The 24,783-nt window shown below is 49.9% G+C and overlaps 1 protein-coding gene across 3 annotated transcripts in view; it reads right to left on the bottom strand.

Moving 5' to 3' along the window:
• The window catches only part of ARHGEF3 (Rho guanine nucleotide exchange factor 3), a 288,364-nt gene that overhangs the window by 239,864 nt on the left and 23,717 nt on the right, over positions 1-24,783 (bottom strand). For all 3 annotated transcript variants that reach the window (XM_059663245.1, XM_059663247.1, XM_059663254.1), the window contains exon 2: positions 12,442-12,536. In XM_059663245.1, coding sequence (XP_059519228.1) covers positions 12,442-12,485 — 44 coding nt within the window. In that variant the 5' untranslated portion in view covers positions 12,486-12,536. The remainder of the gene's footprint in view (positions 1-12,441; positions 12,537-24,783) is intronic.

Genomic DNA, 24,783 nt, shown 5'->3' with positions numbered 1-24,783 from the left:
CTGCCTCTGGCTGGGACTTCCATTTATCTGAGCCATTGCATTCCCTATGCTGCTTCATCCAAACGCCAATTGTGTTTCTGTCACTTGCAAGAGCAACATATCCTGACTAATGGAGTCACAGGTCTCTGAGTTACAAGGGGCACTGGAGGCCACGCATACCATATCAAGCATTCGGTAATGGTGCGCTGACCTAATGAGTGAATGACTCGTTCCCCACTCTAGCTCAGATTTCTCACACTGAAGTAAAGCTATCCTGTCGGCACTGACTGTGCGCCACAGAATAAACCAACAGCATCTTTATGGAGCATTAATTTAAATGACGGCAAATAGCTTAAAATACTTTTTTACTAAAAAAAAAAAATTGTATCACAGCCAAATGTGATTCACTCCAGGAATGCAAGGATCAGTCAATATTGGGAAATCTATCACTATAATTCATCTCATTAACAGTCAAAAGAAAAAAAAATATGGCTCCTTAGATGCCAATCTTGTTAAATTTCTACACTTATTCCTGACTTAAGATAAATATATCTTAACAAAATAGGAAGAGAGGGAAACTTCCTTCAGAGCTAGAGCTCCAACCGCAAGCTGCATCACATCTCAAGGAGACGTCAGGGCTCCCACACGGAAGTCAATGTACATTAAAAATGACCCTCGATGCCCGGCCGGCGGGGCTCAGTGGTTGAGCTTCGATCTATGAACCAGAAGGTCACAGTTCGATTCCCAGTCAGGGCACATGCCCGGGTTGTGGGCTCCATCCCCAGTAGAGGGTATGCAGGAGGCAGCCGATCCATGATTCTCTCTCATCATAGATGTTTCTTTCTCTTTCTCCCTTCCTCTCTCTCTAAAAATCAATAAAAAGATTTTTTAAATTTATTTTTTAAATATATTTTATTGATTTTTTACAGAGAGGAAGGGAGAGAGATAGTTAGAAACATCGATCAGCTGCCTCCTGCACATCTCCTACTGGGGATGTGCCCGCAACCCAGGTACATGCCCTTGACCGGAATCGAACCTGGGACCTTTTAGTCCGCAAGCCGACGCTCTATCCACTGAGCCAAACCGGTTTTGGCAATAAAAAGATATTTTTAAATGACCCTCAATATCATAATTGTTTAACATTATTCAGGAAGCACCTGCCATCCAATGAGACAAATTTAAATTGTGTTTTCTACCAACTGGAAAGAGAGAGGAAGTGAAATTTTATTAACTTGCAGATGACGTGATTATATGTCTGGAAAAATTCCTCCCCATAAAAAATAAAATAAGATCTGAAAAACTATTAGAACCAGTAGGACAACTTCATAATAGTAACCCACATTAATAAAAACGGTTATACATCAATAGCTTCCTTATATACAAAATAAAAACACCATGAAATATGATGGTGATCCAGCAAACATAAGTGATTATTCTAAAACACACTCCCTCTTGCACTCAGTCACGGGCCCTCTTCTCTGTGTGAATTTTGGTGGAATGCTTGAAATGCCCAGCACACCTCTAAGCAAACCCGACCCACCAACCAGGTGCTTATCTTGCCTTGGCTCAACCATCTCTGCTGACTGGGGACCCATCTCCTGAAACTCTTCACTCCCCTGTCACCTGGGCAAGCCCAGTAAGTCCCTCTCCAAGTTCGGTCTCCCTTCAAATATTTTTTCCTACTCTAGCCAAAGGTCTTTACTCCAAATGCAAGTTTGATCATGTTGTTTCCCTACTTAAAATGCTTCAGTGGCCCCTGGGGCCTGGTGGGAGGAGGGGGAGTACGGGGGGAGGGGGGGGGCGTACAAACGTGAACCAACCAATGAATGGATAAGTGGATCTCTCTCTCTCTCTCTCTCTCTCTCTCTCTCTCTCTCTCTCTCTCTCTCTATCTCTATCTCTCTCTCTCTCTCTCTCTCTAATAATTTAAAAGAAAACAACAACTCACTCAGACAAATCCAGAATGCGGATCTGACTCTGCAACGCCAACATCATGAAGGGCAGAAACCAGGGAAGGCCTGCTCGGGACTGAAGGAAACAGAGAGATATAACAACCAAATGCAATGCTTCAGCCAAGAGTGGTCCCTGGATGGGTGGGTGGGGGTTGGGGAGGAGGAGAAAGAGCTGTAAAAGTTCTGTCACAACTGAGGAAACTGGAATATGCACTGGATATTAGCAGATATTCTAAAATCAGTGTTTATTTACAGAGGTGGATAATAGTAGGTGGTTATGTAGGAGAATATTGTTACTTTTAGGAGTTATAGGCCAAAATATTTAGGGTTAAAGCATCAGATGTCTGCAACATGTGTCCAAATGGTTCAGAGAGGAAATGGTGTATATGTGTACACACACACACACACACACACCACAGGAGGCAAACGTTCAGACAAAATCTATGTGAAGGACATACTATTCTGTTAATCTTCTGTAGGCTTGCAAATTTTCCAAATATACACCTGGGTAGAAAAATACAAGGTAACACCTAGTTCCTTTAATAACACATAATCAACAGGTAAAGAACACAAAGAAAGGCTGTTAAATGTTTAACAAGTGATTAGAGTTCTGATCATTTCAGAGCTTAAAATAGACCTATCCCACAAGCACAACCGTCTCTACAATATGAATAGCTTTACGATACTTTTCACTTCCCACAAGAGAAAAAGTGTGCCCTCTGCACGCCAGGGAAGCACCCCAAATCTCACTGAAGAGGTGAAACCTCCCTTTAATTTGCTTTGGGAAATAGGGAACAGGTTATTAAAACTCGCCCACACTCCGGCACTGTGACCTCACAGAGTATCCCGTCCACGTGATGATGCGTTAGCAGCTGACTTTCCCAGCAACCAGCACTCTGTCAGGCAGGGACAGCGTTAGGCACCTGCTCACTCATCCTTAGTGTAGGGCACACAGTAGTCACTCAACATGTGTTAAGTGAATGAGATATTACACAGCCCTTTAAATGCATATGAAGATAATGTAACAAGAAATGACTGATGAGTGAGACTGGAACAATTAGAATAACACTGAAAACGAAAAACTGGCAAAACACCACCACAGTAGCTATATGGGTGGGAGGGTGGGGGGCGGGGGGGGGGGCGCTGAGAAAATGAATTGCTACAGAAAAATCCTAAGAGTATGATGGCTACACCAAAGAAATGAGGACTGCATGACTTGGGGATACGGAGACAGTAAGTAAGCAAGGGGGGAAGTCAGGAAATGGTGAAAACTTTTCTCATGAGTCTGAATTTACAAATCGAAAAAAAACCTTAGTCCTAACATGAGGACAGCCCGGCAAAACACAACTGGGCATTGTCGCCACCTAATTGCCGTCATTCGAGGTTCTAACTCCACCCCTGCCACTAACTCACTGTGTGACCTCCAGGCCCATCACCCCCCGGGGCAGTCCCCCGCACTGGCAAAACTCGAGGGTGGGTCCAAGGGAGCAAGAAGATCACATCCTAAATAAGCCATAGAAATCCAGTGTACAGTACACTGAATGCAGATAATAATGTTGTGCTGTGTGTAATGTGCTAATTATTACAGCAGCAAGCATATTACAACATATAAATGTACCAAAGCAACATACTGTACACCTTAAATTTACACAATATTACATGTCAAATTTATCCAATAAAAAAATCCCATTCTATGATTCTGTTCAAAGGACAAAATAAATCTCTATTTTCTTCTTTCAATTGCTTAGGTTTCTACAAGTAATTTGTTATTCCTTTTTGAAATACAGAAAAGGTTTACATTTTCTTAAATAAGTTTTTTTTTTTTTTAAGGTTTTAAACAGATCATCCCGTTTATCACACCCTGCTGTTGGCCATGGTTCCCGAGTAGAATAGTTCGGAGACAGTGTTAGTCATGAAACTTCAAAGCTATGAGAAATTGTCACCACTTTACATTTACGTAATGCTTGGCAGTTGGCCAAGGAATTTCCCCTTGTCCAGTCCCACCCACTCTCTTCAGCGATCAGGACACTGCCCTTGGAGGAGGGGCTCACACGGTGCTGTGCTGAGGCCGGTCACCCTGGGAGAGGCGAGGGGGCACACCACAGTGGCTTTGCTTAGTAGCTTGAAGCTAGCCATGGCGGGAGTATTTACACCACAGAAACAGGCAAACACGACTAATGCAAGCTTCCGTCCCCCACACTAGCCAGTTTATCCTCACCCTTCCCTTAAGCCTACCCCCAAACCAAGACTTGACTTCAGGCCTCTATGCTTCCCATGCAGGGCTCCTTTCATGTTTATTCTGCTTCTTGTTTCGTCCAGGGCAGGGATACTGTTAGATTAACATCAGGCCCCTGCCTGTCCTAGTCACAAATCTACCCCTGAGCCCAGCACAGTGCCTGACACACAACAGGCCCTCCATCAGCACCCGTCCCTAAAGAAGACACTGGCTCCTGCTCAGACTGTACCCACACATACAACAGTGCACATAGGTGGGACCAAGACCACATGCAGCTCAAGTCCCATTAGTGACCCCTGGGAGAACTAAACCGAGTTCCCACCCTCTTCTCCCACCTAAAAAACAAAGTATCAAGATTCTCCCAGCCTTGGCTGCATGGATAGAGCTTCGGCCTGAGGACTGGAGGTCCCAGGTTCAATTCTGATCAAGGGCACGTACCCCGGTTCCCCAGTAGGAGGCGTGCAGGAGGAAGCTAATCAATGATTCTCTCTCATCAATGATGTTTCTATCCCTCTCCCTTCCTCTCTGAAATCAATAAAAATATTTTTTTTTAAAAAAGACTCTCCCCAGCCACACGCTAGCAGAACACCCCAGACAAAACCAGCACTTCCTCCATGCATCCTGCCAACTGTGCACATCTGTGGGCCCAGTGAGTGCCTCAACCATCGGGGTTCAATGCCCTCACTCCATCCTTGTGCAGCTCTCCAAGCCTGATTCTTGGACCTCATGTTGAAAGGTTAATTTACCACCAGGCGAAGTGCTATGCTCTTGCTTGGCATGAATTTTCCATCAGATTCCCAGGAGGGAGACTGACATGCGCACACGCTCTCCACCCAGCAGAGCTCAGCATCGGACAGACGCTGCCTTTCACCCACCACCATCCGTCCACAGGGCAGGGCTGGGGGAGCTCCACTCCCAGTGAGTGGGGCCAGAGACCAAACCCTCAGACACTCTCCCCACCTGCTGTGTCCCATGAGCTGAGTTTCCTGGTGCCACCTCAGAGCACTGTGCCCTTTTGAGTCCCTCCAGTTTGTGTGTTTTTAAACATTCCCCAGGTACACGCTGTGTGCCAGACCCTGCTAGGCCCTTGTTAAGCCCTGCTTGTCTCCATTGCATAAATGCACCGACCCTTCTGGACTGTAAGCATGGTCCAGGCCTGACGTCCACGTCTGACTGTATCCCCAGGGTGCCTGAAAGAGTGCTGAGCACAGGGTAGGTACTCAAATAATTGCTGAATGATTTTTTTCAAAGTGAGCATCACGCCTCAGGGATTGTCATAGGAAAGTAAAGGGCATGCGTTCTGACAGCTCCTCTGGGCTCTGTGGTTGGTGGGAGAATGATGTACAGGCTGATAACAGACGAATGCCATGTGCTGTCGGCCAGGTGCCCAGTGACCACTACCTAAGCATTTCTGACCACACTGAACGTTCACATCAACTTTCACAACCTACTAGTAAGTACCACTGTTCTCCAGCTTCACCGATGGCAGGCTGAGACTCAGAAACTCCGACAATCGAGCCAGGGTCTCACCACCTCCCCTCCGCCCTCCCGCAGTTCCCTGTCACTAGGGCCACCCTGTGAGGAGGAGACTGCCCGGAATTGGAAACATGCTGATGGGCTCCCAGGGAGACTAGAATGCCCACCCCCGGCACCTCATTGGCTTATCTTGGCCGAAGCCCAGCCTCACCCCTGGGGCAGCCACTGCAGCTGCCCCCCATTCTGCAGAGGGACTCTGCTCCCCATCAGATGAGAAGCCGGGGGCGGTGTCCGACACACAGTAGGTGCTCACTCATGTTTCTGAACGGACAAGTGGAGGGGGCAGATAAGGACAAGGAGTGGGCCCTGCATCCCAGAGGTGAAATGATGTGACAAAGCCTGCCAGTAAGAAGGACCTCAGGCCGCCTGGGGCCAACCCCACTTTCCCAAAGGAGAGGGGCCCCCCAAAGCCCTGCCCACAGACCTCGCGTCCCCCTGCAGGAACAGTTGTACTCCTGTGATCTATGGACATTTTTTATTTCAACCAAGTGATTTTAATTGTGAGGAGATGTATTCCCACAGCATTTATTGATTCAGCAACCATTACTTGCCACGTCGACTTCTAAATGCTGACTCAGAAGGACACAGGATTTCTAGAAAATTAAGCCCCAGGGGAGTGCAGTTTTCTGCTGCCATCAGTGACTGTGGGTAGGTCACTTCACTTCTCTGTGCCTCGGTTTCCTCAGCTGGGCAGCAATGGAGTTCAGCAAGCAAATCTCTGATGTTCAAAGAGAATTTTAAGGGAAGAAGTCTTTGCCCGTTTTGTAAGCCCTTCCTATGAACGGACTTGTGGGAGATGGTGAGGCCTCAGCCCCCACTGGAGGAACGGGAGGGTTTAAGTTTGCTCGTTCGTTCGTTCATTCATTCATGCATTCATTCATTCATGCATGCATTCAGTAGGGTGGTCGGTCGGTCAGTCGGTCAGTCAGCCAGCATCCCATCATTGCTCAGCAGCCTTACACACTTGAGGGAAATGCTCAAAGAAGGCAGGGCCTTCACTCTCAGATTGCACAAATGCGTGTCTCTTTTATGAAAGTAAAAATCTTCTCTGGCTTGCTCGTTTCTTCCCATGTGTTTTGAGCACCTCCTTTGTGCAGGCTCTGTAGACTTTGCTCCCTACAAGGCGGGGCCTTGTCTGGGGCAGTGACACCCCATCTCTGGCCCAGGCAGGGTCCAGCACACAGTAGGTTCTCAGCCTGTGCATGGCCTTGGTGGACTGAACCAACTAAAAAACAGTGATTTCTAGATGGCAATGTGACGGCCTGCATCCAAAATTGAGGCTTGCCCCAGAGCCCTGTGCCGTGTGCCGTGTTCATGCTCCAGGGGTAGGCTGCTCTGTACACCTTCAGACCGGTTTGTTCCCTGCCTGTCCTTAGTACTTATCAGCTCCCGTCTCGGCCTTTGGCCAGAACTGTTTTGGTCACTGGTTTTATTAGCTCTTTGTTCACTGCCCAAAGGGCTGTGTGCGCCTGCTCCACCTCCTCCACCCTCCAGGAGACAGCTGCTGACCTTGAGAAGCTGGAGAGCCAACAGAGGGAGCATGCAACCTCTCCTGACCCCAGGCTGTAGCCTTCACTCTCCGCTCACCAGCCCCGTGACCTGGAACAAAGCCCTTCACCTGTCCAAGGTGGCTTCTTGGAGAGTCCATCAGCTTTCCCCACAGTCTGCTGTAGAGCACTGGTTTCCTCCAAACATCAGTAGGGACTGCAGGGAAAGAATGGGGCCTGTGGCCAAACTGTTTGGGCACTGCTGGCTTAAGCTCAGTCAAGTGTGGCCTTTCTCAGAGGACCCAACAGAGCCTCTAAAAGGTCAGTGTGCACGAGGGGTCTCTCAAGAGAAGGGAGGTATCAGCCCCGACACCTGCTGCCGCACAGACCGCACTGGGGACGTGCAGACGGGGAGATCTGGAAGCAGGGGGTGGTGAGAGTGTCAGACACTCGGTACCTGTGATATTGGGCAGGTACTTAAAACTGTTTTCTCATCTGCAAAATGGAGGCAAACCATGTGTGTTCTGCTCGGTTGCCGTGATGTTTGGACAATGTATATAAAAAGCCCCTATGAGGTGCATGCCCAGAACTAGCAGATATTATTACAATGTGCTGTGTAGAGGATTAGCCACACTCACTGAAGGTCGTTTTCAGTGGCTCCTGGCAGATCCTACAAGACGTTGCCCTAACTGATGCCTTTGGCCAGTACAAGGACGGATGAAGACTTGGTTAGGTATAAAAAACAAAACAAAACAAAAACACACACACACACACAACAATGCAGAACATAGGGCTCAGGATACTGAGCCTGGGCTCTTCATTCTTTGCTACAAGACTACCGCCCAGCCCTTTGCCTTTCAAAATCTCAGTTTCTCATCTGTAAAATATTACTTTCTTCACAGGGTCTTCATGTGTCTCAAATAAGATCATGTGCACTCATTATATCACTTTAACAATAATTTAATAATAAGGTTATACCAATGAATGTAATGAGGAGCCTATTCCATTCCCATATTTACTCAACAAATGTTCAGTGACTTCTATATCCCTGGCACTGCCCTGGAGAATCAATGAGAAGACACACAGATCCTATCTGCCCTCATGAGGCTTACAGTTGTTTTAAATAATATACTTAAAACTTTAGGATTGAAAGGAAAATCATCCACCAACCAACTCCTTTCTTTTAAGCCAATGAGGGATCTGAGAAAGGAAAGGGGCCCCCCCCAAGGTCACACAGCCAGGTTTGGGCTACAATAACATTTTAAAGTTCCTAATGAAAAAAAACAAAACACAAAACACACAAAAAAGGTAAACCATTAAAAAAAATCCAACAACTGTGTCTTTGGCTATTTTGCCTTTCTGTCCTAGGCACATCACTGAAGCAGAGTGAACGAAACCGGCAAGACTTGGCGCCCTGGAATTCAGCCCAGTGGGGGAGGTGGCCACTAAGAAGGTACATATGTAGAGGATGAGAAACTGAGTCACCTCATTACCATTCCAACACACAAGTCTGGCCCTATCAACCTCCTGACAGAAAAATCTTCCTAGGTTCTTCTTTCTATGCAGCAATAAAAATAAACAAAAATGACAACAGCTGCCTTTATTAGGTGCTTACTACATGCCAGGTGCTTTCCTATGATTAACTCAGGACTTGCCCCAGCAACCCCCTGCAGGAGATACTATTATTGTCCCTATTAACCAATGAAGAATTGGAGTTTTTCATTTAACCATTGCTCACAGTATATGCAACCGCCTCCTCAACCCCCAAGACTCTGAATTCCCTAAGAATTCACATCTTACCCACCTTTTTGTCTCTGGTGCTCGGTATTAAATACATGCCCACTGAATGAATAATCAACTGATTGATCAAATGGGCTATTTTTTTTTTCCAAGGCACCATCTTGCTAATAAGCTCTAGTCTGGGAACAAGAGCTGATTAATCTCCTGATAATCACATGAGAGGTAGCTGTGATGTTGTCCAAAGAGCCAGGGCCAGACCCCAGAGACCTGAGACCAAGGCTTATCTCTGTGTGGACTCGAGCCATCATTTCATCACTCTAGGCCTGACTTCTTAAAGCTGTAATGATGGAGATGCAAGAAATGACACACTGAGCCTAGAACTCTCCTAGCTCGAGAGTCTCTGAAACATAATGAGAGGAGATGCTCAGGAAGACATTTGAAATTGCATTCTGCCTCCCGTTAGAACTAAATCTAAAGTAAAACGCTTTAGAGTAGGATGCTGAGCAGGTCTATTGGGGGTAAGTAAAGAACTTCCTCTCCCTCCACAGGCCAGTGGGTGTATTTATCCTAATAATGTAGAGTTTCTCCCCATAACAAAGATGCTCAACCTGAGCATCTTTTCCAGAGAAGTATTTTGGATGAATGTGAGTGGGGCTACCACCACCAACTGTCCACCAGAGCAGAGGGCTGGTGGTATGCAAGAGCCCACATGCACATGCTGGATGGGGACAAAACCCTAAACCATCCTCCCAACTCCCACATGCTCCTCTCAAAGACCCCGATGAGGAATAACAACTGAGTGCGACCAAGGCCACTGCAAACATGGCGTGATGGCTCCACAGCTACGTCCACAAGAACTCACCCCTCGGCAGGTGTGAATCTGTCAGTCACTGAAAGTGAGACAGTTTTTGTTGTCATTCTTGCTGTTGTTGAGGTTTTATTTATTTGTTTGTCTGTTTGTTTATTTGTAATCCTCACCCGAGGTTATTTTTCCATTGGTCCTTCAGAAAGGGAGGAAGAGAGAGGGAAAGACAGAGAGAAACATCGATGTGGGAGAAGCATATCGACTGGTTGCCTCCGGTAGACTCCCCGACCAGGACCCGGGCTAGGAAGGATCCTGCAACTGAGGTATGTGCCCTTGACTGGAATCAAACCCGTGACCCTTTGGTCCGCAGGCCAACACTCTATCTATCCACTGAGCAAAACTGGCTAGGGTAGAGGTTGGTTTTAAATGAATCTCTGTCCTAAAGTTACTGTTGGCCATGATGGGGTTGACAATCAACTTCCTACTCACAGGACCATTGTGAGAATTAAATGAGTTAAGTAAGCTAAGTGACCCACACAGAGCCCGACACATGGCAAATGCTCAGATTGTTGCCCTTGATGATGAGAACGGTGCTGGTGGGGTGCTGGTGCTGGTGGTGTGCGGGTGCTGGTGGTGTGCCGGTGCTGGTGCTGGTGCTGGTGGTGTGCTGGTGCTGGTGGGGTGCTGGTGCTGGTGGGGTGCTGGTGCTGCTGGTGCTGGTGGGGTGCTGGTGCTGGTGGGGTGCTGGTGCTGGTGGGGTGCTGGTGCTGGTGGTAGTGATGGTGGTGATGATGGTAATGGAGGTGGTGGTGGTAAAAGTGATGGCGGTAGAGGTGGACAAAACAACCTGAAGTAGAGAAATCCTACCAAAGGCTCTTCAAAACCCCCTCGGTAATCCTGTGACCTCTCCTGGAGGCGCATGCTCGAATATTTTTCAGGAAAAAAAAATGAAGTGGCACCTACTCCTGGGAAGGACCACGGCTGACAGATGCCCTGGGCATCAGGACAGGCCACTGGGTCCCTGTGAGGACAGGCTCACCGGGGCCCCTGGGGATGAAAACAGGTAACAGAGGGACCTGAAAAGATGAACTTCCCAGAGTAAAGAGAAGGAGGAGGAAATTATCATGGCAGAGAGATGCCACTGTTCAGCAACAAACAGGCTAAAATGAAAAGGCATGAGGAGCAGAGGTGTGACAGGAGGCGGGCAAACAGGAAATCTGGGACTCTGTTGACAAGTGATGCTCTTCAGAGAACGATTTGGCAAGATTTATTGAGATCTTAAATGCAAACACAGGATGACCCAACAACTCCACTCCACAGTAACCACCTAAGAAAACAATCTGTCCCTGTGCTCAGGAGACACGTACCAGAAAAAATGTAACAAATGTGTTATAAAGGCAAAAAGCAGAACTGACCCACCCACACCAACAGGAAAACAGCTCAATGAGCAGGGGGATTCTCATACTATAGGTACACGGTTCACTTTGCTGAAGCATAAAAACAAGGTAGGTTCACATTGCTGTCTTGAAAATACTTTAAGACATATAATTGAATTATTTTAAAAGGTTACAAAATAGACCAGCAAGCATAATATTGCAGCCTGTATTTAAAGAACAGAAAGAAAAAAGAAGGAAAGGATGACTTTTTTCTATGTATACAGGCACCTTAAAAAAAGCCCTCGCAGGAAATGCACAAAGTGGATCACAGTGGTACCTCTAGGAAAGGCGGGAGTGGGGTAGGAGCTGAAAATAAAACTAGGGGAGGGGAGAGTCCAAAGGGACTTCACTCTTACTTTTAACTAGAAAAATGGACCCATGCACGTCCTGGGCACTAAAATTAAATTAATACATTTATTTTTAAGGGAAAACAAGGGGAGATGGAAGGAAGAAGAGATCATGACTTCAAGAGAAGATGTAGCTACCAAGAGTAAGAATCTGCCTTTGCCTCCTCCTGGAGGACTGGCCTCACACAAATGTAGATACAACACATCTGAACATATGTCCACAATTTCTTGAAATGGGTATCCACAGTTTTTGTTTTTTTTATTGATTTCAGAGAGAGGAAGGGAGAAGGAGAGATAGAGATAGAAACATCAATGAGAAAGAAACATCAATTGGCTGCCTCCTACATGCCCCCCCATGGGGATCAAGCCGGCAACCCGGGCATGTGCCTTGACCAGGAATTGAACCGACGACCTCCTGGTGCATGGGGTGACGCTCAACCAACTGAGCCACACTGGCCGGGCTGTCCACAGTTTTTGGAATAAAATATTTAATTCTATACCACATCAGTTCTATTTATAGAAACTCTTCCCTCTAAATCCTAGAGAAATTCCCTTATACTTAACAAAGGTATCTTCTCTTCTGGTGTCAGGAATTAGAGATATCAGCCCTGGCCAGGTAGCTCAGTTAGTTAGAGCATCGTCCTGATATGCCAAGGTTATGGGGTTGACCTCCAGCAGAGCACATACAAGAAGCAATCAATGAATGCATAAATAAGTGAACACATCAATGTTTCTTTCTCTCTCAAATTAATAAAATAAAAAGAAAGAAATTAGTGATATTAATAGGTGACACATGATATTTGGCTACCTCCAAATTTTGTGATGCCCTCCACTGTCTTATACAGGTATAGATAAAGTTCTGTACTGCATTTAGCCATTGCATGTAAAAAATTTTTCATTTCAATTTTTAAAGATATTTTTACCTTTCCTTGTTTTCTTCCATTCCTCTGAAGACACACTGATTCATTACTGTAGAACTCTCCCCATACACAGTGTGGCAGGCTAAGGGGTCTTCTTCCTGAAAAAGGCAAAACAACCAATATTTATAATCTGGTTGCATTTATATTATAAACATACGATGAACTGCATTAAATACATAAAGGGGAATATGTGAAAGGCTGCCCAATGGCCATCAAAATCCATTCTCCCCTTCTTCCATAATTATTCAAGTTTTAACAGCGTCTACATGTCCCAGGCATCATTGCAGCTAGGTGCAGCCAGGTATCTAAATTCCCAAGGAAATGTGATAGGAAGTGGTATGTGCCACTTCTCTTTCTAGGTCTTAAGACATAGGCATGCTTGGCCACACTGGCTGGAACTCAGCTCTGACCATGCAGATAATGACAATGCTCTTGGGAATAACAGAGCAAAAAAATAGAAGGCACCTGGGTCTGTGACTGACCGGAGCATGGCCACCTTCTCACCTTTATTCTTAGAGTCACTGTTCCATTGGGTCCTGTTTTTATGGCTACTTAACTCTCATCCCAGTTGGGACTATGATTAAGTAATTCCACCGGGACTCTTCTGAGGTGCATTTGGTTATTTGGAGCTTGGGATATGCTCTGTCTATGGAGACAGGTGAGGCCAAACTATTTTTTGTTACAATTTTTGTAAGACCACATGCAATTTCAAGTAGGCATGCAATCAATGTTTGATGGATGAGGAGGCATTGACAAGCTTGTATTATCTTCTAGTGTGAAGACTCAGAAAAGCATGAGTGGTGAGCCTGACTCCACAAGGGGACCACTTGGCATGGTAAAATGTCATCCAAATGTACCCGATACCCAAGGATTCCAGTCTACGTGCTTAGGAATGACAGAGAAAGCCATGGGGCAGAGACTGACAGAGCTAGTGAGGGACATGCCGATGGTGGAGGATTCCGCCCACTCTTCCACTCCCTGAGCATCTGCCCCCAGGTGAGTCTGAGGTAGGACGCTGAGGTTGCCTGGGCAGTCTCGGGCACTGCATTCCTCACCACCCGGGAGGTGGTTTTAGCATTAAAAGATAGATTCTCTTTCGACAACATGGTTTCAAACACAAACCAGCTACTTCATTTGGTGTCAACCAAACAGTCGTCAGTTGCAGTGCTGAAAGGACAAGTTTTGCAGACCATATTGAGGGATGGAATGGTCTCCAACCTGGTGCCTCTTAGGCAAAAGGCAGTTCAGGGTAATTTTGACACCCACGATCTTCCATGCTAGTGCCATATTTATGGCCCAGCTCCATTGCATCAGCTGTTTTGACTGCTGAGTGTCACAGGCCTGCTTGGCCAAATCTCCACATGCTCCACCATGGGGTGGGCCTACTCCTGAATGAAACCATCATTTGGATGAACTCTCAGATCCAGGTGAGCGGGACCAGATACATGGGACCCTGCACTACAAGGCGCTGGACAGTCAGTGTGGGGAATCCCCAGCCACAGCTTCCAGCACTGCTCCTCTAACTTGCAAAGAGCATGCCTTGAGTTATGTTTAGCATCTAGGTCCAGGTCTTGGGCAAAAGGGAAGGTCTGGATCCCAGAAAGAAGAGAGATGGAAGGGTAGTGGGACTTGAGCGCAGTCCCAGAGGCGCCACTGCATTCCTGCCACAAAGGGAGAGGGGGGAAAGCAAACACCCACACCAGAGTCGCTTGGCAACTGTGAACACCTCAGCCACCTCACCTCGGCCTGGATGCCACATTAGCCCAGCGCACGATGCTCTTCTGCAGCCCAGGAAATGCCCCAAAGGGATCTGACAGCTACATCCCCAAATGGTGCCCACAACAGGACTCTCCTCACAGCCATACGTCCAGTCCCGAGCAACAGGCAGAAGTCAGAGCCCACCCTCCACTGGCTCACCAAGGGGGTGATATTCTCAGACTCTTCTCAAGGCAGCCACTCAGCCCCCCGGACATCTGAATCCAGAAATGCCAACTTCTGTGAAAGGAGAGTATGTGCTCAATAGGGTTGTCGGTAGCAACCACAGCCACGCTGACTCAGCACCTATTTGTGGGCAGTAAACCAAGGCTCTCACACAGACACTCCACCCGTCCACCCAGCCCCCAGGGGAGGCAGGATCACACCCATTTGATAAATGGCAAAACCAGAGCCCAAGAGGCAGTGATTAGATTAAGGTCGCAGCATGTAAGGGCAGTTTTCAAACTCTGAGGAGCTGGCTGAGCAGCTCAGGCTTATTTCCACCTTGCAATACTCACCATTCACCTTGTTCATCAGAAAGTTACAAGAGAAGTGCTGTTCTAACCCTTCAGCTGGAAAGTTCTGCATTAATCTTAGGTTCATCACTATTTCCCATCTCAGGCACTCCCATGGAGAGGAGCTGTAAGGCTCCCCAGCAGGAACGCTGGCACGGCCCCTTCCTCGTTCCTCTAATCGCTGGCTAGATCAGCACTGGCCGGCACTGGCTGAGCATCAACCCCCTGCACAGTGTCCCTTGGACACGAAGTCCCACTAATTCTGCACTGAAAAATAGCTCTTCTCAGGAGGCACCAAGTGTTGGTGAGGACGTGGAGCAACAAGAACTCCCACACCTGCTGCTGGTGGGAACATAAATTGGTCCAACCAGCCTGGAAGACTGTGGCAGTAACTGCTCAACTTGCATGTGCTGCTACACACACAGGTGCATCAAGAGGCATCTTCTAGAATGTTGTCAGTAGTCCTATACAGAACAGCCCTGCTTTAGGTTCCTACTGCCTCCAAAACAAATTACCACACACTTAGTGGCCCCAAACAGTGCACATGTATCATCTGATAGGTCTGGAGTTCAGAAATGAGACCTTCTCAGCCTCAGATCTCAAAAGAGGACACACCCTCTCGGGAGACTTGCCAAAGCACCGCATGCTCCCTGCTCTGCATCCGCTGGGCATTCGGCGGGCGTCATAAACATTTATCAGTAAACAACAGTCAGGGTTTGTCCTCCAGGTTTTTATCAGAAGAGGGAGAGAGCTGGATACATTTTTTTTTTTCTGTCTGCCAATCTCAGGGCCAAAACCAAAGTCAGAGTTAAAGGCTGAGGGACAACTGAGGCTATGACCTCAAAGTCCCAAGCCACCTGCCCCAGATGACCTCACCTCCCCGACAGCCAAGAAACAAGACCCAGAGGTCTTGACTGAAAACAAGGCCACTGCGCCTAAGGGCTCCTGAGGCCACTAAACTGAACCAGCGATAACAACGTGGGGCAGCGGCCCACAATGCTGGCAGTGGGGTCAAGCCTGGGCACTCCTTCCCTTGAGACCTGGCCCAAGGTCAGTTACCAAACAGTGCCCGGGCCAGTGTGGCCACAGCAGCACACCTGTGCCGTCCACTGGCCCCCAGCACCCCGTCCTCCCGCAGATCTGCTGCAGCACCCCATGGACACAGAGGAAAGGCCTGTGCCCAGGGGTGTGAAGACCACTGAGGAGATGTTCTGTGTAAGTGTCTGCCTCTGAGGAGGGACCTGGGACTGGCTGGAGGTTAAGATGGGTTTCAGTTATGCCTGTACTGCTAGCAGCTTTACAACAAGAAAAAAGGTGTTTATGTACCGTAGGGTTGCTAAAAATGTTACAAAGTTAAAAAAACAAAAAACAACCACATTGATCGTAACAGTGCAATGTGATTAAGCAGCAACTGGGATGCACAATTTCAGGGGAGCGGCACCTCCACCAGCCTGCGGGCATCACGGACAGGATCTCACCTCAGGGAGGGGCGGTGTGCGCCCCTGGGTTAAATGAGATCCTCTACTTTGAGTGTTTAGCCAAGAAGATGTATTCAGTTAGTTGTTGGCGTTATCTACTTTATTTGTATTTCTACCCCAACCTTCTTGGAGGCCAGACACTGGGAAAGTTTTGGGGGATTGTTGGGGTAAGACTCTGGAAATGAGGTCCACCCTCTGATAGACATCCTGTACACCCAACCGCTCACATTCCCGCAGACTCTCCCAGCGCCCCCAGGGCCTCCCCCATACTCCCGTGCACACCTTCCTCACCCACATCCCACTTGTGTGCCCAACTTCCCCAGGGTTTGTGGCTCCCTGGCTGTGAGTACACTGACAAGTACAATACTTGTTGAACAAATGAACACATTCGACTAACTGCATTCTGCACCCTAATGAGAAAGGACACAAGCCTGCTCAGAATCAGGACACCACGGAGGCGTCACCAGCCAGCTGAAGAAATAAACAGCCCCCCATGCGGAGCTGGCCACCAATATTCACAGAAAAATGAGGCTCCACGCCACAAAACCCCACAGTATCCACCCGAGCCCTATGTTACTCACTCTATCCAAGGAAGGAGTACGATGGGGACTTAAGGTGCTATATTTCTAAACACAATGTCAAGATGCCCCCTGATGAAATAGATGCAACAGGCGAAGGCCATTATCATACTTGCTCCAACGAGGACTCTGAACACTCTTGCCAGGCAGCCTTTAGGCTCAGCACCTGACCCTCCACAGTTAACTACAAGGACAGGCTGGGCTGAGCGTGCCTCAGGGCGGGTAACAGTCCAGGTCTCTGCACGTGTGAAGGCTGGTGGTGTGGGCATGGGCTCCATCACAGGCTCCTTCGGGGAGGGGTGGAGAGGAGGCTCGGCCAGTCCCCAGGGGCTTGTCACGAGTCTTGACTGTTCCCAGGGAAGATCAGATCCCAGATTCTAGAACGAGGGTCCACTGGGGACACCACAGGGGTCAAGTCCTGTCCAGCTCCAGGCTGCCTGTCCTTAGGCCAAAGGGTATTCTGTTTTCAACCAAGGCATCACCTCTCCCATATGATTCAGATGCGGGGGCTTGGGGTACGTTCTCATATTACGAAATAGTCCCCATGCAACAACTAAGCTGGCAAATCTTACTTTATACAAAACTACTACCACCTGCCTGCCTCTCTCCAGGGCTCTCCCAATAACGTCTTCAGTGGACCCTCGGGACCCTTTTATTGATGGACAGAGACCATGCTTATCCATTCGGGGAGGACCCAAAGGCAGGAGGAGGGGGACTCATGGCCGGGGGAGTATGGGGCCTCCCAGTGCACTGACTGCGATAAGATGGACACTGTCCAAGCAGAGTCGGTCTGAGGGTCGCACGCAGGCTGCCCGGGGATCTGGGAGCCATGGCATCACTGTCACCACCGTCAGCACTGTCCCTTCCTCGTCACAGGCTGTGGTGAAGGCGCCTTCCCACACGCTGGCACCTGCATGGAGCTCCGAACGCCTGGACCCATTTACCGCTTTCAGCAACCTTGTGAGGCAGGGACTCTTATCTCCTTCTCACAGATGAGGAAACCAAGGCACGGAGTTCGAGTGACCTGCCCGGGCTCACAGAGCTAGTGAGTAGAACCAGGGCATAAGCACAACAGACAATGACGCGTGTCCCTCCTCCCCCAAAACAGAAGTCCACAATGGAGAAAAGAGTCGTGCTAAATGACCCTAGAAGGAGCCTCAATGTTCCCAGCTGGGGATAAAACGGGATGTTTTGGACGGGGAACGTTTTCCTGGCCTGACCTTCGCCAGCCCGGTTCACGCTGCCTCCACAGACTGATCCACTCCACACCCTCGAACTCAGCTCCGGCTGGCGGTCTGGGCCGCCTCCTCCATCACCATGCACTGCCTGCAAGGACAGGGGTTTCAGTAGGGCACTCTACATGCCCAGCGGGTGCTCCACAGCGCCTGCCAAAACGTGCACGCTCTTCTACCCCGGCTATAAACGATGCTTCGTGACACTGTATGCAGCTAGCCACGGGACACAATTTCAAGTTCTCTGAAATCTCTGGGGTTTTAGCTACAGGGAGGAGATGACCACGACATATTAACAACCTCCTCTAACCGTCACTAAGTCACACACGAGCCCGGTGGGAGGCACAACGCTGTCCAGATGTTACAGAGAAGGAAGCAGGCTCCAGCATACGCAGCCGGGCCACGCTCCAGCGGCCGGGAGGGGACGACGGGGATTAAACAGCTGAGTGTGTCTGACCCCGGGTCCAGGCCTGCAGACGTCCACTGTCCCCTGGGCCCTGGTACCTGAGTAAGTATGCAGCCCGACTCCCCATACAGTAAGCCTCTCTGGCTAAAGCTTAGCTCCAGCTCTGTGCTCTGACACCAAGTGTCCCCTGAGAAAGTCCCTGAAAAGGGGGGACCAACTGCAGCTTTCTGGAGGGCAAATTCTAAAGCCAGTGAGAAAACCCTGCAGAGTCCAAAATCCCCCTAGGAAGCCCCTCAGGAAGAGGCAGCCTGGAGAGGGGCTCTCTCCCCCAGGAGCCCAGCAAGGCCAGTGCTGGAGGAGGGGGCTGTGTGTTCACCTGCCTCCAGGTAAAGTCAGCGGTCAGGACAGAGGGGACGTACAGACCTGTAACCCCCAGACTCACACACGGGACTGCCCACACTAGCTGGGGTGCATGGGGTGTGGGGCCAGCTCGGAGGACCCACAGATCCACCACCCCCAAACTCCTACTCTCTCCAGAACATACACTCACTTACATGGAACAGCGGGATTAAACCGTCGTTTCTTCTTTCTAAGAGCTTCTAGTTTAGTTTACATAACCTAAACACAAGAGAGATGTGATTCCGTGATGCCATAATGCCACAGTAACATGATTTTCCCTAGCTCCTAAAACATCTACGTTCTAAGTTATAAAAACATTTACAATATAGACAGCGATTGAGGCCTCGGGCTCTGAAGGAAGACAGCTTGGTCTCTAATTTGAGGCGTCAGGAGCTGGGATGCTGAGCAAACAGGAGGATGAAAAGCAGGGGAAGCACTTCCCGAGAATATGAAATACCCAGGGAGGAACCATTCTAGACCCACCCAGAAGGCAAGACTGTACAGGCTCAGGGATCTCAAGAGGCAGCAAACTGGCCGCCTCAGCCACAGTGACAAAGAAAGTGACTTGAGTGACAGTCGCTCCAGACTGGCCCTTGAGCCTCCGCCCCTCCTGCTGGCCCAGACACGCAGAGGCTGCTGCCCACCGCCCACTTCCCGACCCAGGCGGAGACCCCATCGGCTCTGCCTCTGCGAGAGGCCCTCCAGGGCTCTAGACCGCTCCCCACCTCTCTGAGAGGCACACGCCCACAGCACACATGAGAAATGACAATGAGCAGTGAGCAACCTGGAGCCCAGCCGGCCAAGTCACGTGCACAGCTCCGCCTCCTCTGCCAACAACCGAACCTGCACCCACTGCTCGGGCAGGGAACACAGCAGGGAGACCCCGACACGGTACTGGGACCCCTGTCACTCAGCAGACCTGCAGCGGTCAAGAGCAAACCCACCTAGAAGTGTGCAGGGAGCAGGGAGAGAGGCATGAAGGAGGACCTGTCCACTTGGTTGCAATCGCTCCTGTGTCCAGGGAGGAACAGACAACGGAAGGGGCAGATGCTTCCGGAGGCAAAGCCCAGCACTTGAGTTCTGGCCTCTGCTGGGGTCAGAGAAGCTGGTCCCCATCACGCCTCCCAAGGAGCTAGCAAGGTAAATGAGACCACAAACCTAAGCAAACTTGGGGGCACAGGCCCCCAAGTGGTTGGGGCATCAGCTGTGATCAAGATACTTGGTCATCACTGGAGGAAGCAGCAGGACATTCGAGTTCAAAACATCCGAGCAGTTAAATTCCTGCTGATGGCAGGAGGGGGCAGCTGCTGCCACTACCCAGAAACCCCACCTGGTGACCTGGCAACAAGAAAACCAACCTCGCCCAGCAGGGCGGGGCCTGAAGACCATGAGAGTCACAGGAAGTCGGAGCCAGGAGGACCCACAGTCCTCAGAGCCCGCAGGTGTCCTGGCGGGGTGGGGCACAGAGCCATCAGCACAGAGTCATGCTTGGCCCCAGCGCAGACCTTCTGAATCAGAACCTCCGAGGCCAGGCCTGAGAACTGACACCTCACAGGCCCTCTCAGGGACTGAGGCAGCTGGCCCAGCACCAGGCTGCTGTGGAACTGGATGGGTCCAGCCTGCTGGCTTATCTGTGGGAGGTCAAGGCCATGCAGTGGTTGGTGGTGCGTTCATTCCCACGCTCATTCACTCCAGCAGCACCTCCCCAGGGTCGCCCTTGCACCCAGCTCTGAGGAGACGGCTCCTGCCCTACAGGGAGCGCTGGGTCCACCGGGGGAGCTCCTCAGCAGGTGTCCAGGCTCCGGCAACTGTGCTTCGGGTGCTGAGGGACCCTGAACCCAGCGGGAAAACAAAAGCAAGGCTGAAAAGGAGAGGAATCCAGAAACTGACGACTGGACGGCAATTCCAACAGAGAAGCGAGGTCTGGGGAGGCTGAGAGGTGGCTGCGTGGCACAAGGGAGGGAAGATCTGCACCCACCCAGCACCCAGGACGCGCCAGCCCCTTGGCTGCGTTAGCACTGTCAGCACTCACAACCCTCCACGGGGGCCACGCAGGTCCCCATCTTACAGACAGGGCAGCGAGGCGCAGGGTGTGGGAAATGCCTGCCCGAGGACCTGGCGCCAAGTGCCCGGCTGGGGTTTGAACCCCAGCAGCCAGAGCACTTGCCCTTTTCACTATCATCCCTCCCCCTCCTGAGGCAGGACACCTCCATCCACCACAGCCTGAGTCCAGAGGCCGGGGAGGTGTCCTTGACCTTTCTCTCTTCTTACCCCTTATGCACTAAGGCCTTCTCCCTCCACCCCTTCCCTCCAGCTCAACTGCTAACACCGCTTGTCACCTCCATTTGACCTGCGGTATCTATACTAATAAAAGGGTAATATGCTAATTAGACCGGGAGACCTTCTGGAAGACCTTCCAGACGTCCTCATGGACAAAGCCATGGCAATCAGGCCAGGAGGGGAGGGCAGTTGGGGGTGATCAGGCCGGCAGGGGGGACAGCTGGGGGCAAGCAGGCTGGCAGGCAGAGTGGTTAGGGGCGATCAGGCAGGCAGGCAGGCAGGTGAGCAGTTAGGAGCCAATGGTCCCAGATTGCAAGAGGGATGTCCAAGGGGTCCCAGATTGGAGAGGATGCAGGCCGGGCTGAGGGACAACTCCTCTCCCCGCCTCCCCCCCGCAAAAATTTTGTGCACCGGGCCACTAGTTTAAAATACAAGCCCAGTCAGCCAGGTCACTCCCTGGCTCAGCCCCCTGCAAGGGCTTCCCACAGACCTGAAGATACAAATCTTCCTCCCAAATAATTGGCCTCGGCGCCTTCCCACGGAGTGTCCCCACTGGGCCTGCTCCCTCCAGTTCCTCTGAGCTCAGAGGCCTTCAGTGCCCTGACAGGACTCCCAGAACTGAACGGGGTCCCCAGCTTTCCCCAGAAGCAAGGCCCCGAAGCAGAAGCAGCCCTGTGCTGGCTGAGCCCCTCCGCCCCAGTGAGGGCACACGGAGGGGGAGGGGGCCACCAGTGACTGACCACGGGACTCTGCAGCTGGTCTGAGGCCCAAGGATGAGAGGCGTGAAGGAGGACCCGTGGCGGCACCAAGGCCAGGGAGTCAGAGACTGGGAAGACAGGCCAGACTGGGAAGGGAAGGCTGTGGACACCACAGAAAGGAGCTAGGGCGCGAGCCGCACAGGCTCCCAGAAGCAGGGGAGTAATAGGACCAAATTTACATCCACACGCTGTTGGTGGAACTGTCATTTCCTCTCCTCTCTTTGGAAGGCAATCTGCCAATAGCTACCAGGATTTAAAATCTGCATGCCCGGTGGCCCAGGAATGCCAACTCTATCAAGAATACACATTGCAGCCTCCTTTTTATATTCACCAAAAAGAGCAAATGGCCTACCTGCCCAGCTGGAGAATAAACTCTAGCCGACAAGTCCACAATCTGTCTTCCCAGCCCTCGGGGCTGAATGTGTTTCAGAATTCATAACGTTTGTGTTTCAGAAAGGTAATACTAAATATGTACAGTATGTTCTGTAAAACCCAAGCAGGGTCAGGCACCCATCGTCAAATACATAAATATTTCTGCAGCTGAGCATGTGACTATTTCTGCTACATACTATAAATAGCCTCCCCTTAAATCAGGTCAGGTTTAGTCATCGAATGAGTTTGCACCGAACTTTTTTACAGTTTCTTGATCCGTAACTGTAGATAAGGTGTGGCAGGCCTGTGGTAGGATAATGGAATAATAAAAACAGCCAAGCCAGTGATCCTCGCTGAGTGCTGGCATGAGCAGGGAGCCCCAGAGCTTTCCACGCACGCTTCCCGGGCCCTTGGGCACTGAGGCCCGTCCACGTGCTCTTCCCCTTCGCCGGCCACCACCGCTGACACCTACGGGCGCTGACTGTGCGCCCGGCACTTAGTGCTTTATGTTAATTACCTCACTAAATCTAAATAACAACACAGACGGTGACTTGTTACCACTCTCAGGTGGTCCAGACCTGTCCCTAACTTACCCTCTGTTATCCAATGAAGAAACTGAAGCACAGACGGGCAGAGCGACTTGCCCAAGGCCACCAGCCCATGGTGCCTCTCAATCCTCCGTGCCTGACCACTAGCTGCCACCTGCTCCTGGCACAGCGTCATGCCTGGAAACCCAGGCATCCTGGCCTCCACTCTTCCCCCTTACACTTTCCTCATCTTCTCTTGGTGTCTTAAAAGAGAACACGACAGGCCACAAAGGCATAAACAAACATAATCCAACCCTGCTGGCAATCAGATCCACACCAGTGCGCTCACCCGGTCCCAAGCAGCCAGCCCATAGGCCTGGAAATGAAGCATGACCTCCTCCCATTAGAAAAAAGCCAGCAAGAGCACCCAGGCACACAGCACAAACCATCTGGGCACGGACCCCGCTTCTAGGCACCACGGTCCATCAGCTTGGAGCTCTGCCCCAGCAGACCGCGGCTGCCCCGGGCCATCTACGTGGCACCTTTAATCTGTTGTTGAGGATGGGCCAGGGTGTGGGTGCGAAGTGATGTGCCTGGGCAGACAGAGGCAGGTTCTTCCTCCTCCCTGGATCCCCTCCAACCACCATCCATCCAGTCATCCCAACCACCACCATTTAATCCTCGGCTCCATGGAAAGCTAGCCAACAGGCAGGCTCTGTTCCCCCCAGGCCAGGACATAACAGAGAGCCCCAGGAGAGCCAACTCAGCAAGCACCAGCTCGATGCACCTCTCCTTTAAACAACACAGAACCGTGGGAGGCCACCCTCCCTCCCAAGTGCCGATCCTCATTTCTGCATCCTTTGGCTGACCTTGGCCGGAACAAATGGCAGCTGCTGCTCACAAGCTGCAAGACAAGATGGTGAGATGGGCGAGGATGAGGAGGAACACAGACAGGAGCAATAGCCACGGCCAGCACCTGGGGCAGGGAGCAGCTCGATGCAAGGCAAACTCAGGCTTCTCACAGGTCCATCCTCACTTCCTCTCCTGCCTGCCCTGCCCTCTGACACAGTCTCATCTCCCCACCCTTCCTCCAAGGACTGGACCAAGGTACCATCCCATTGTACACATCAATAAAGGAGTTTGCCACATTCATAAAGTACACAAATCTTAAGTGTGCAATTCAGTGAGGTTTTTAGATATTTACATTCCCATGCAATCACCAACCAAATCAAAATCTACAACCTTTCCAGCCCTTCAGAAGGTTTCTTCATGCCCCTCCCAGTCAATGCCCTACCCTAAGGCTCTTTATCATGGCTGAGTATATTCCACTATACGGCTAGATCGTGATTTGCTTATCCATATGGCTGTTGGGTTGTTTCTATTTTGGGGTTATTATGAATAAAGCTATGATCACTCATGAGCCCACAAGGCCTTGGGGGCTCATGCACTCATGTCTCTTGGGTATGTATATACGCAGGAGTGATGTGGCTGTGACACAGATCGGCATATGTTTTATTTTGGTAGACACGTACCAATTCATATCCCGCTAGCAGTGTATGAGAGTTCCAATTGCTCCATATCTTCACCAACACTTTTATTATCAGCCTTGTTCATTTTAGCCATTCCAGGTAGACATTTGGTGGTATCTCTGATGGTTAAATTTGTGTTTCTCTGATGACTACTGAGGTTAAGTATCTTTCCATATGCTAACTGGTCATCTGGAATCCTCTTTGGTGACATGTGTGCTCAAGTCTTTTGTCTTTTTAAAATTGGGTTGTCTATTTCTTATTGGTTTGTAGAAGTTCTTTACATATGAGTTGGACATAATGTATTTCAAATATCTTCTCCCAGACTTGCTTTTTCCTTCTTTTAATATCGTCTTTTGATAAAGAGTTCTTATTTTTAACAAAGTCCAACTTATAAACTTTTTCCTTTTTGGCAGTGCTGTTTGTGTCTTGTTTAAGAAATCTGTGGCTAGCCTAATTTCATGCAGATATTCTTCTCTATTATCTTGTAGAAGTTCCATTGATTTACCTTCCACCTTT

Source organism: Myotis daubentonii, chromosome 14, assembly GCF_963259705.1.
Source record: "Myotis daubentonii chromosome 14, mMyoDau2.1, whole genome shotgun sequence".
NCBI classification, from domain to species: Eukaryota; Metazoa; Chordata; class Mammalia; order Chiroptera; family Vespertilionidae; genus Myotis; species Myotis daubentonii.
This window is presented reverse-complemented; position numbering and strand designations above follow the sequence as displayed.